This window comes from Artemia sp. Qi Xiang Cuo, chromosome 1, assembly GCF_049724085.1.
Source record: "Artemia sp. Qi Xiang Cuo chromosome 1, ASM4972408v1, whole genome shotgun sequence".
Classification (NCBI taxonomy): domain Eukaryota; kingdom Metazoa; phylum Arthropoda; class Branchiopoda; order Anostraca; family Artemiidae; genus Artemia; species Artemia sp. Qi Xiang Cuo.
In genome coordinates this window covers 32,672,110-32,684,797 of record NC_142794.1, presented here as the reverse complement: position 1 = coordinate 32,684,797, position 12,688 = coordinate 32,672,110, and the positions used below count along the sequence as shown (strand labels likewise).

The window sequence follows — 12,688 nt, the reverse complement described above, 5'->3', positions numbered from 1 at the left end:
AGATACCCCTTTTGGACCCAAGATGAAACTACTAGATTTTCTGCTGCATTTTTGCAGTCCTGGCATAGCAATAGAAGAATAAAAGCGAGTGCAGTTAACCTTATTCTAATGATGGGATTCTGAGACAGGTATGCAGCCTATGCAGATTGGCCTTCCCTACAAATTGTTTGACATTTACGATATCACACGCTTCTTTTGTTTCCAAAGTATCGGTCTGGTTATGCATTTTTTGACCCCCTCTCCTCCCCCTCCATTCTCTGCCACATTAAACTCAAATGCACGTGTCTGCCCACGAATGCTCCTAGCGCATGCCAGCAACGTTAGAATTCGTTTTCTGTGTTGAAATACGCCCATTTTCATTCCTACCCAGCCGACTATTTTACCTTGTAAAATATGTAATTGTGATGCTAAATTGGCATTATTCTCCACTAATCTGGCAAAATTGGCCCTTTTAGGAAAGACTGACAAAGCTGACAGGTTTTCGATTCTACTCCGAGTACCAGATATGTAATCTAAGATTTATTTATTGCTGCCCAGAGAAGTGCAGTTTGGCATTTTATCGTTTAACCCAATCTTCATGAATAAATTATACCCGACTAGTTTAGTGAAATCAATTCCTATCAGAAAAATTATTACTATCTCTTCTCATTATGTTTTTTTTTCATTTTTGAGACACCTGTTTCTACAGGGATGTTGGTATTCCAGAACGGGCTTCTGGAGTTGTTTGTTTAGTCTTCCAAAAACCTGAATGAGTGGAGTTTCTTGTATTTCTAGGCTATTAGAGAACAACTAGCCACTAGTTTAGAAAGGATGAAAGAATTGGAAGAACAAGTGAAAACAATTCCTATTTTACAAGTGAGTAGCCTTCCTTTTTATAGCCTTTTTACACCACTAGTGTTAGTCGTGTATTTAGTTGATGTGATGTTGCCAAGTCACGTTATGTGACAGTTACGGTGACAGTTTCGTGTCATTTCGTATGTTTTTACATAGAATCCTAGAATGTTGCTCAGATGAAGAAGAGTAATACCTCATCATCAGAATGACAAACTATAACTTGTTTTCGCCGTGGGAACTTTTCAGGGCAAATCTTATTCACAAATTTGGGTCCCCGCTCTCTGAATATTTTTTGCAAAAATACCCATGGGTGTAAGAGTGTTCCACTTCTCTTTTTAACAGCCCTATTGCACCACTTAATTAACATTACAACTCGGCATCAGAACTATTCAGAGGCAAATTTGACCAAGTCCATAAAAAACAAGTGGCAAAGAAATTTTAGAAAAGATCTACATCCAGAGCGGGCCTTACTGGTACGCGGGGCCTTGCGCAGCCGCAAATGTGTGGGGCCTGATGTTGTGGTCATAATTTAGCGGGAGTAATAGTAGTGTAGCCTCCAGTGAGAGCGGCAATAATGTGATTCCTAGGGTTCAGCGGGAACGTTGTCGTTTCAACAAGACAGCAGATAATAATCGGGCAACGACGGAAATTAAACTAACTAAAGAAACAAAAGAAAGGGACATTTATCTGGTAACCAGGGCCAAAAGAACCTAACAAGGGGGGGGGGGGGTTTGACAGTTTTAGGTAGTTTTGACAGTTTTAAAACCGCTGGCCCCACCCCACCGCAAAGGGGGGCCCCACACTTGGAACTTCTAGCCGTAAATTACACGGCTTTTTCTGTGAGGCCCCTTGAGAAGTCCCAAAATCACTCACGTGATTGTAATTCGTAACATATTGCCGTGCAAGAAGCGCGGGGGTCCGGTGCGGTTGTACTACTTGCCACCCCTAAAGGCCGGCATTGTATACATCCTATGGCCAAAAGAACCTAACAAATTGGGAGAAATCTTTGAGAATGTCTTCAAACAATGCAGCAAATAAATCGTTGATAATTTTTGATTGTAGGAAGATTTTCTATTCATCAGTTTTGGTATTAGTCCTAGTTTTAAGGGATGCTCTTTAAATAGTTTAAAATTAAGTGTCGATCAAATGCTTTGAAGCCAAATCCTTAAAAAAATATAAAAAGTGAAAATATTAAATTGCATTTTTATATCCAAAGAAAATGGATCCAAAACATATTCGAAAACATATTTGAAGGTCTGTCTCAAAATTTCTATCTCAAAAACTTATTTTCTATCTGGAAATCAACTACACTGAACCAAAGGGATACTTCACCATTTGGCTTGGATGTGTGTGGGTGAATAAAGGGCGTGGGGGGGCTAGTTGCCCTCCAATCGCTTTCAAATATTAATAAGGGCACTAGCCTTTTGAATTTCCAATTGAATGAGCCTGTTTTGAAGTTTCTACGACAACGCCTTCTATAAAAACTTATGTGCCCTCAGGGCATAACTTAAAACCCTTGCCCTGAGGGTTGTGGGGGAGTATCCTTCCCAAAAACATATTTTCTATCTGGAAATCAACTACGCTGAACGAAATGGCTATCTCAAAATTTTGATTGGATGTGTTTGGGGGAATGATGGGCGTGAGGGCTAGTTGCCCTCGAACCACTTTCGACTATTAAAACGGGTACGAGCTCTTTGAATTTCCAATCTAATGAGCCTGTTTTGAAGTTTCTACGACAACGCCTTCTATAAAAACCTTTATGCCCCCAGGGCATAACTTAAACATATTGACCATTTTTTTTCCTGCTGTTTATGCACTATGAATCGGATTTGACTTGGCTTTTGTTGACGTCTGTTGTCTCAGTTATTCAAAAAATTATATTACACCCCAAGCAACAGAAACTGAATAAAAACATGCATTTTTGTTATTTAATGCTCTTAAAATACTGTTTTTTACAATTGCATCTTAGTTAAAATAATTGGACTTAGCTCGAAATACCTAGATTCTTTACTCTTACCGTGTTTTGGTTGTGTATATGTGATGATGATGTATTTTCTTATTTTTATTTTCTAAATTATTTAACCTTTTCTCTGATTTTTACAGTCACCTTCCAATAATTTAGCACCTTGAAATTGAACTTGGCAAAACCCGTTTTCGTGCTCTGTATAGTATATGATAACTTTGTATTTTGATTAAGACAGTTGAACGCGCGTTTGAGACTTTTCTTTGTGGGGAGGGGGTACAAGAAATAACCATGCCATTTAAGTTGAAAGTGCTATCAGCTCAAGAAAAATTTAACGAACAGACTTTTTTGACGAAGATAAGCCATAAGGATTTTGTTTTCTCTCTACTTAGCTACTTCAAGATTTCTTCTGCTGTATAGCTTAAAAAACATGTAATAATGATTAAATGATGGAACTGCTGCCATCTCTTTTCCCAATCCGTGGGGAGAGGCCTGTAAGTTAAGAAATTTGCCCAATGTTTATTTATAGCGTTTTCTATTGGGAAATATAGACATTTTTCGGCGGGGGGGGGCATTTTGTGCTTGTGGTGGGTTTCCATAGGGAGAGTTTTCCACGGGGAGGGAAATTTCCGGTGGGTGAACTTTCCAGGGGAAAATTTGCACTGAGGAGATGTTATTCCTACGTTTTGAAACTTGCTAGTTTTAAAACTTGAAACTTACTGTTCAAAGACGCTCATTGTTTATGTGACGCCACTCCTGATTTAGTTGTACTAGTACTACCATTTTTTGTTATTAAAATATTATATTGTTTATGTTACACCGTTATATTACACCGTATGTTGCTGCTCATTGGTTTTTAAAATATAAATCTTGGCTGCCAAAGGTGCTTCTGAACTGATTCAAGTTATATGTAAAGCTGTTTAGGTCGTTTTAGGGAAATGATGCCTAGCAAAGCCAATGTTTACCCCATTCTTTCGCTTAACACATTTTGAATACCCTTGACCGAACTTTGGCTTAATTTTGCTTCTTCATATACTAAGTAGCCAATAGTAGGTTATATATAACAAATATATTCTATAGACATCCGTGAGGAGTGAGCTGAGAAATGTGGCCCTCCCCTGGAAAACATAAGACAGTGAACATATATAAAAGTGTATTTTTTTTCCATTTTCAAAAACAAGTGACATTTTTTAAAGAAAAAATAACATATGAAATCTGTGATTCCGCAGAAAGATCTTGGTGAAGAAAATCTGCCTTTAACTGCCAAAAAAATAGCCATAATTAAAAAATTTTGGGCATCAAGTTCTTTTTTTTATAGCCCTACTTGTGGTGCCAGCGATAGTGAATTTATGTTACCAGGCTCGGATCCCCCCCCCCCTCCCCTCTCTTTTTTTCACTGTATAGAATTGTTTCAAACTTCCTACAAAGAATTGTTCTTCTGGAAATGGGGTCGTGGAAAGAAATAAAGGAGTTGGGGCAGGGGCCCGTTCTATGGAACGAAATCTGTTTTATAAACCCTGGAAGTCAGTTTTTTAGGCCAAAAATGTTTTTTTTTTCATATCGAATCAGGACTTAAGCTTTGCTTGGCTGAAGTTTTTTTTTCTTTTTGTATATTAAATGTTTTTTCACCCTTTGCTTTTGCGCAAATATTGCACGTTCACTTATGTACATCGTAGTTGTTAATTACCTTTTAAGTTACTTTTTGTTTATGCCCACTCCCACTTTTCCATCTGTCATCGTGTCGTGACATATCACTTGCGTGACTCGCTATTTGTTTTTGTTTGAATAACAAGATGGGAATTACTGTTACACGTAGTCTGCATATGAAATTTAGTTAAATTTAGACATTATTTTAGCACCATATGCGATTCCGATTATCGTGTTTGCAAACAAATGTATTCGAAAGTAGTGTCAATACTTTTTATTTAGTCGTTAAAGTCCCTTACTATATTCACAATGAAACCATCGGTGTTGGGCTTCTGTTTTTGCTATTTGCACATACAGATTGTATTTACCTAATAGACAAAAGTTTCAATTCAAGTTAGGTCCAGATTGTCTTCACTGGCATCTATTTTCCCTCTTTCCTTATCAGGTAAAGTTATAGGTGGGTCCAGTTTGAGGGTGAACTGGCTAATACTACCCCCACTCAACTATGCCGACGCTATTTTTGCCCTTGCTTGCTAACTGACCAGCCAGTCCGCTTTGCATTTGTTTTTAGCCTTCATGATATCCAATATTATCCTCTTCATATAGCTTCGGACGGAATTGAGATAAATAATTAGCATTTTAGCGCTTTGGGTGGTTTTAGACCTCACATTATGCCAATAAATTAGTTGAGAGGAAAAAGTCTTGTGCCTATTCTCAATAGCCATTTGCAAAGCTAAATGAGTTGCTGTTAATATTTTCTTCTTGGAATTCGATACACTTGGTTGACCTATTAATTTATGCGCCGCCGTTGTATTTAAGGACTCCTATAAACGTTTAATAATATTTCACAGCATTTCTTCTTGATTGGTTTGTTTGAATTATATATTGTGGATTTGCTACACCGGGGTAGCCTCCCTACTCCCTCTCCTGCTCTAAGTTATTATGTCCTTATTTTTGATCTCTTATATTTTGATATGTTTGGGTATTTACAGGGGGGGGGGAGGGGTGGATACCAAGTGACAAATGAACCATATAGTGCCATAAAGGCAAAGGCACACTAAAGAAAACTGCTGTATTTCTGTGGATGCTTGAATTTTGCTGGCCTAACTTAGTTTCGACAAGACTTTTGAAAGCGCTAAATATCGTCTGGAGAGGAGTAGGGGGCAATATGGGGTCTGGGCCACCCTGTCCCATAGAATATTACGCCCCTGCTCATAAAGTTGTCAGTTCTTTTATGAGAAAATTTCAAAAGAATATATATATATATATATATATATATATATATATATATATATATATATATATATATATATATATATATATATATATATATATATATATATATATATATATATATATATATATATATATATATATATATGACCCCGGCGCCGCGCCGATGAGGAATACCGGCGGTGCCAAAAACAGCGTGCCGGTGCGATCAATGTTGACCGCAAACATTAATGTTTTCATCAGTCTTTCTCAAATCACAGCTTAAATTTACAACACATTCGAGTCTATTCATGAGTTCAAAACTTCACAAGTCGCTGGCTGGAAACTGGTCTTCTTCGTTATTCAGCAAGAGAAGTAGAAATCTGGTAGAAACGAAATGGATGTGGCGTTTCAGAACCCTTGTATAATAGTTTAAGTATCTATTAGCTATGTATTCTTAACATAAATAATTATCAATATTAGTAGTTTTTTTTCATCGAGCATTACTGCATACAAAACTTCAAATACTGTATCACAAAATCCGTCAGTTATCTGGGTAAAAACTTTGAATATAAGTTTTAACTTAGAAGCTTAATTTTTTCATAATGCCCTTTGCCAATATCTGTTTTGTCACCTTTAAAACAGCTGAAATGGGCGACTTTGATATTGATTGGTTTTTTTTTGCTCTTTTTGATTCCTAAAAATCCTTCTTTGTATTAAAAACTAGTTTTTAATAACAATTAAAAAAAATACATTAAAAATTTTTTTTGGCTTCTTTATAGAATATATGTCATGTAGGCTAAGGCTGAACTGCTGCTTTTTTTTATTGCTTTTGGCTGCTCTTTTGGATATTATTAATTTTTACTTTTGGTGATTCATTCTGAATTGTAAACTAATAAGTCCCAAATTTTAGTTAAATTATAAACTGCATTTAAAAGGAATAAATTTATCAAACTGAAAAATATATCATAAACACTTCACACGAGAACATTTGAATTACAATGAAACAAAAATTACTTAATGGTTTATTCGTTATGAAGAAAAATTAAGTGCCAGCTATTTTCTTTGGTAAAAAATTAAAAGCTCGTTCGTTTTAAATGTAATTAAATGAAATAATATGCAGACTGAAGTAGCTCCAGGAAGATGTTGAGATTTTCTTCCTAGTTCGTCACTTTTAATCCAAGCAAAATGTTAGGAAACTTAGTATCAGTTATCGAATTTAAGCTTTGATTTCCAAATGCTCACAAACATTACCAAATTTAAGAAAGTCGCAACAATAAGTAACCTGTGGTGAAAATACTCAAAGACTCCTCTTTGATCCCCACCCAGGCTCAAAACTTCTGCTATGGTCATATCCATGGAAATCTCCAAAGAGTTTCTTTTTAAAATAGCTTTCAAGCGTAGTTAGGGAAAAAGTGTTATAATATTCCAAATGTTACATTTGTTATATTTGTGCATATTTTTGGTCATCATTTGTAGGTTGATCGAATTTTTTAAACCATTGTAGATACATAAGAACGTTGCAACATCTAGTACCCTGAGGTCATAAGACTGTCAAAGACTCCTTGAACCTCCCAAATTGAAAGCTTTTATTATGACCTGGCCTTTTAATGCAACTTGGGCACTGGACCAAGGGCACCATTGTCACTCGAGCGCAACGTTAGGTGGGGATGTCGTTATCGCTATCGTCTCCCCAATTCGTTTTAGTGTGATTCTGCCTCGTACTTATGAATGAATGTTTTCGAAGTAAACTCGTTTCAACAATAAGAAAAAAAAACGGGTTGGACGCATAAGTCCCTTTCCCTTTGGACGATAAAACTATACAAATGCTGTTCCAAGTATAACTCACGAAAATCTTGTTAATTTTTGTCAACTTTTCAACGTTTTGGCATCCCTGCTTTCAATAAAAAAAATGTCAAGGTACTATCACTTAAATATAATACCACCTTGATAGGATACCGTCTCAGTTTTACATTAAAAAAATAATTTACTGAATTAACATCTTTAAACATCTTAAGTGTTCCTTGAAAAAAAATTGAGGGTACGAGTAAAAGGGTAAAAAGACAACAACAAAAATGCTTATTGCATCTGTCGGGTTTTTATGCAAAGTAACAAAAGAGGCGAAATTTAACGAACAGGAGAGTAGTGAAGAATTATGGTATGCAAATTAATATTTGGCAGGGAAAGTCACTGGTGATAAATCGCTAGGGGTGGCACCGTGATTGCGTGATTTTCCGGGGTTCGGGGAACCAAATTTTTTTTTTGGGGTGACACATAGATTTTCGGGGAAATACCCGAAAATTCGGGGATAGTGCAAGCCCTGCTTGATTTCTAATCAGGAAATCAAAATACTGAACCACACGAGAAAGAAGTATGTATGAATGAATATGCATACTTCTTATCGATTCTTCCACTTTCTTTGTTCAACCATTTTTTTTTTTTTTTTTTTTTTTTTTTTGTTCTATCATTTCGTCATTAGTATGAGCATTTTATTAGTTTTAAAAAGGTTTGAGCAAATTACGGGGTTGTGTCTACTTTAGGTAAAACTTTCAGTTGTTGAAGAGGAAAAGAGGCAGCTTAGCCAGCAATTGAAGAATTGTCCAGATGTCACTCCCATTGAAAGCAGCGTAGAGAAAAGGGATGAAAGTCAGCAGACCACTGAATCAAAAGCTGAAATCGAAGTAGACAGAATTCCAAAAAAAGGTAAGCTTATTATTTACCACGGTTTCAACGGTATAACAAGCAGTTCAAGTTTGCACTTGAATAATAAGTATTAAGTACTTCTAAATTTGCATTTAAAGATTAAGTATTAATTACTTTGAGACATATATATTTAAGGTTTATGCTCCCTTTTTTTAAATTAAAGAAAAGTTTTGTAAATTATAGCCGCTGGCTTGTCGCGCATCTCTAGTTTCAGATGGATCAATTTCAGTAAAACTTTTTTCGAATGTATTTTTCTGTGTAAGGTTCTACTCTGATACTCTATATATGAGCCATAACTGGCTCTTGTGTAAACTTAGGATAATGATGGTAAGTGTAGCCATTAATACAATTGGACTACTGAATTGGGCTTTAAATTTTAACATTAAAAAAATAAAATAAACCGGAAAGTTAAATTAATAAATTCTGCTTCTTAAGATTGAATTCCAAAATGTCCGTGGTTGCAAACCTTTAGATTAAAATTAAACGCAACTCGTATATAGAAACATTTTTCAAGCAGAAATTTAACATACAGGGAAGTTTTTTCGAATGTAATTTTCGATGTAAGGCTCTACTCTGATTTTATATGAGCCATAACTGGCTCTTGTGGAAACTTAGGATAATGGTGGTAAGTGTTGCCATTAATACAATTGAATTATTAAATTAGGCCTTAAAGATTAACATTAAAAAAAACCAAAAAAAAAACCGGAAAGTTAAATTAATAAATTCTTAAGATTGAGTTCCAAAATGTCCGTGGTTGTAAACCTTTAGATAAAAATTAAACGCAACTCGTATATAAAAACATTTGTCAAGCAGAAATTTAACATACAGGGAAGTTTTTTCGAATGTATTTTTCGGTGTAAGGTTCTACTCTGATTTTATATGAGCCATAACTGGCTCTTGTGGAAACTTAGGATAATGGTGGTAAGTGTTGCCGTCAATACAATTGAACTACTAAATTGGGCCTTAAAAATTAACATTAAAAAAAAAACAAAAAAAACCCAGAAAGTTAAATTAATAAATTCTTAAGATTGAGTTCCAAAATGTCCGTGGTTGTAAACCTTTAGATTAAAATTAAACGCAACTCGTATATAGAAACAAAAATGCCGTTACTTAATTTAACACCAGTAAAACGAATGAGGTCGGTTGTAAAAACCTGAGATTACTTTTACTTCAAGATCAATAATGGTTATGCAATCCTCGAAAGGTGAAATGTTAACAACATTATTTTTATTTCTAAATTTGAGATTAATCCTTTCTTGGTTTGAGATTAAAGCATTAAATTTGGAAATTCCCAAGCTAATAAGACACTGTAATTAATATCCACAAACGGATTTTGTTCATTTCAACTAGCATTAACAAAAATATATTCTATGTTTATGCGCTAAAGATCTGCATATTACTATCAGCACGAACTTATTTCTTACTAGCTGTTTTTTGTATTTGTTTGTCGTTTTCTGTCTTTCTGTATAATTCCAGTTCTTTATTTCAGGAGCCTTAATTGAGCGTGGATTGGATCCTATTGTGGAGCTTCTGCCTAAAAAAGTTTCTACTGCTGAAGTGGGGGTTTCATCGAGACCTATTCTGCACCATATGTGTGTTGGGGAGCCTCGCTTAACGTCTGACGCCTCAACATTATTTACTAAAGATGTACGAACAGTAGGAACTGAAACCATTGAAGTGCCAAAGGTATTTGAGAAGACACGTGAAGTTCGTGCTAAACCGTGTCTTAAGTGTTTTCAGCAGTCTCTCAAGCGATTCAATTCCGTTGAAACTAATACTGATTTCGAAACGAATAACAACGATAAATCGAATTTAGTTGAAGATTATAAAAGTTATGTGAAGTATAGTCTTGCTGGGTCATCCATGTTAAGAAGAATGTCTCAAGTTCGTGTGGCTCCTCCTAAATTGACGTTTGACAATTCAACAAATACTGAATCTATAAAAATATGTTCTTCTTTGTGCGAGACGGATTTAAAAAGCAGTGATGTCAAAACGGATAAGGACATCCAAGCTGCTATTGATGACATCAAGAAGGTGATGGCTGATGAGCGGCGGATACCGTGTGTCGATAGTGCTGTTCAGTGTAATGTTGAGCCCCAAAGGATAGTACAAGTTGTTCCTCCTTTAGTTAAAACTGCAGACGCGTCAGCACAAGTTTGTAAAATGGAGAAACGTTTTGTGCGATCTGTTGGAGTAAGTTGTAAGCCTGAGCTCATTCACAAATTTGTTAGTGCGAAACCATTAACTCGAGATACTGCAAGTAGCGATTCGTCAATAAATGACAAATTTTGCAATATGTGTTCTAAAAAATCTGTACGACATATCGGTGTTGGTGCTTTTCATATCAATGATACTTGGTGCGAAAAATGTTCTGCTATCAAAAGTCGTTCAATTGGTGTTGGAGATTACAAAGTTAACCAAACCTATTGTGATAAATGTAAAAAGGTGCAAACAAGAAATATTGCGATTGGGGACAACTCAGTATTCCCTTCTGAAATCTGTCCTGATAAACCTAGTCTTCGTGATTGCAGTACAGACAGCGATGATTTGCTGCCAAAAAGCTATAATATCATGTCTTCAATTTCAGTTCAAACTGAGACTGATGATCAGTGTGAAAAACGCAATTCTGAAGGACTGTTCAGTGATCGAAAGTCTGCTTCACCAACAGTAAAACCTCCTTTTGTTCCGAGCCGCATCCCAAAGCTGAGTCAAACGATTCAAATACCACCTTCTGAAACATCAGAATGTAGTTATACAAGTACAAATAGTGGAGCAAGGAGTCCAATAACGGCAAAAGGAAGTAATCCGAGAACACGACTTGCACTGCCCTTGCCCAGATCTGCTCCGAACAGCCCTTTAATTGGAAGAAAAGAAGTTCAAAAGCCGGCAGTAAAGATTTCGACTGCTAGCTTTGTTGCTGGATTAATGAACTCGCCGTTTGAGGAAGACATTCAATCTGAACCGGGTGTAAGACATGGAAGCGGAAACTCTCTTGACAAAATGACCAGAAACATGAGGCAAGTAAAGTCTCTCTGTGAATCTTTGATATAAATTAGGTAAGGTATTATTTTGTCCACTAAATGACTTGTAGAGAAACACCTGACACTGTGAAAGCTGAGTTGTATGCTCCAAAGTCAACTAAGATTCAAAGTAAAAGAAGCAACTTAGAATTGGCACAAGTAGAAAATGACTGACTGTAATGATATTAAAAGCGATTGTTGTTGAAAGGGAGAAAGAAATGAAAGGAAAAAGGAAAAGATTGTTGGTTTGGTAAACCAATTTTCTTTGTTGACAATGTAGCAAAAATGTACTTCAGCGAAGGCGAATGATCCAAAATTTTGCAATATCGAAGACACAAAAAAGATGTTTGCTAAACTGGCTCCATGGGTTATTTTGGCTCTAAAATAGTAGAATATACTTAACAAATAAGGTGAAGCTTAGATAGTCACTAAAAATAGCAGATCGCTGTTTAGTGGTGTTATTTAAGACGAATAAGGGAATACAAGTCGTAAGAATTTTCACAGCTTGTTCTTACCTATAAAATTAGCATTTGACAATTCAAATTGCGAACTAGTGACAGTATTCAAAATACTTGTCTCTTTACCTGCCATTAAGGGCTTTGACATTAAGTAGACACCTAAGATGCCATCTAACTGATGTCTTAAGGCTTAATTTGGATCTGTTTAATTAATAAATTTCTTCCAGCTGCTATTCTTCTGTTTGGAAAAAAGTAGTCATTTAGCCTTTGTTTAAAACGCGATCTAAGCCAGATTTCAAGAACTGTAGACGAATTTCTATGACTTGTATTCTCTGGTATAATGGAGAAGTTAATAGTCAAGAGAATATAAAATTATTTCAAGTCTATTAGTGCAGAAATTATTGCTCAGCATTGATTTCATAAACGTAAAAAAAAGTGAAGAAACAGCAATTCTCTTCATAGTCTAAACCACTGGTGCTGATCTCTGTTTCTTGGCCCTTTAGCCAGGAAGTACAATCTTGGGGGGGGGGGGGCTTTGAGCCAGCCATCCTGTGCTTTCGCACACCTTTTCTGTTTATCCTTTCTAGATTCGTCCAGGTGCCCATTGTAGGGCTAGGTCAACTCTGACTGAGTAATTCCAAAGTCTCATGTCCCAAACCAAATAATTGGCCACACTAGAACTTGAACCCCAGCCCTGAAGGACAAGGTTGCAAGTTCAGTGTCTTAACCACTTGATTAAAATTTTGCAGCGGTTAGTCTTCGAAAGTCATTATGACATAAATATGGTAGCAAGAGTCTGTAATTGACCCTTTTTGCGCTTCTCACAGGCATGTGATAAAGTTGTCGTTTAA

The 12,688-nt window shown here is 35.9% G+C and overlaps 1 protein-coding gene across 1 annotated transcript in view; it reads left to right on the top strand.

Annotated features, from left to right (window-relative positions):
- The window catches only part of Kank (KN motif and ankyrin repeat domain-containing protein 2 kank), a 65,396-nt gene that overhangs the window by 27,209 nt on the left and 25,499 nt on the right, over positions 1 to 12,688 (top strand). Inside the window, exons 4-6 of the mRNA XM_089089917.1 lie at positions 775 to 855; positions 8,197 to 8,359; positions 9,849 to 11,376. Coding sequence (XP_088946043.1) covers positions 775 to 855; positions 8,197 to 8,359; positions 9,849 to 11,376 — 1,772 coding nt within the window. The remainder of the gene's footprint in view (positions 1 to 774; positions 856 to 8,196; positions 8,360 to 9,848; positions 11,377 to 12,688) is intronic.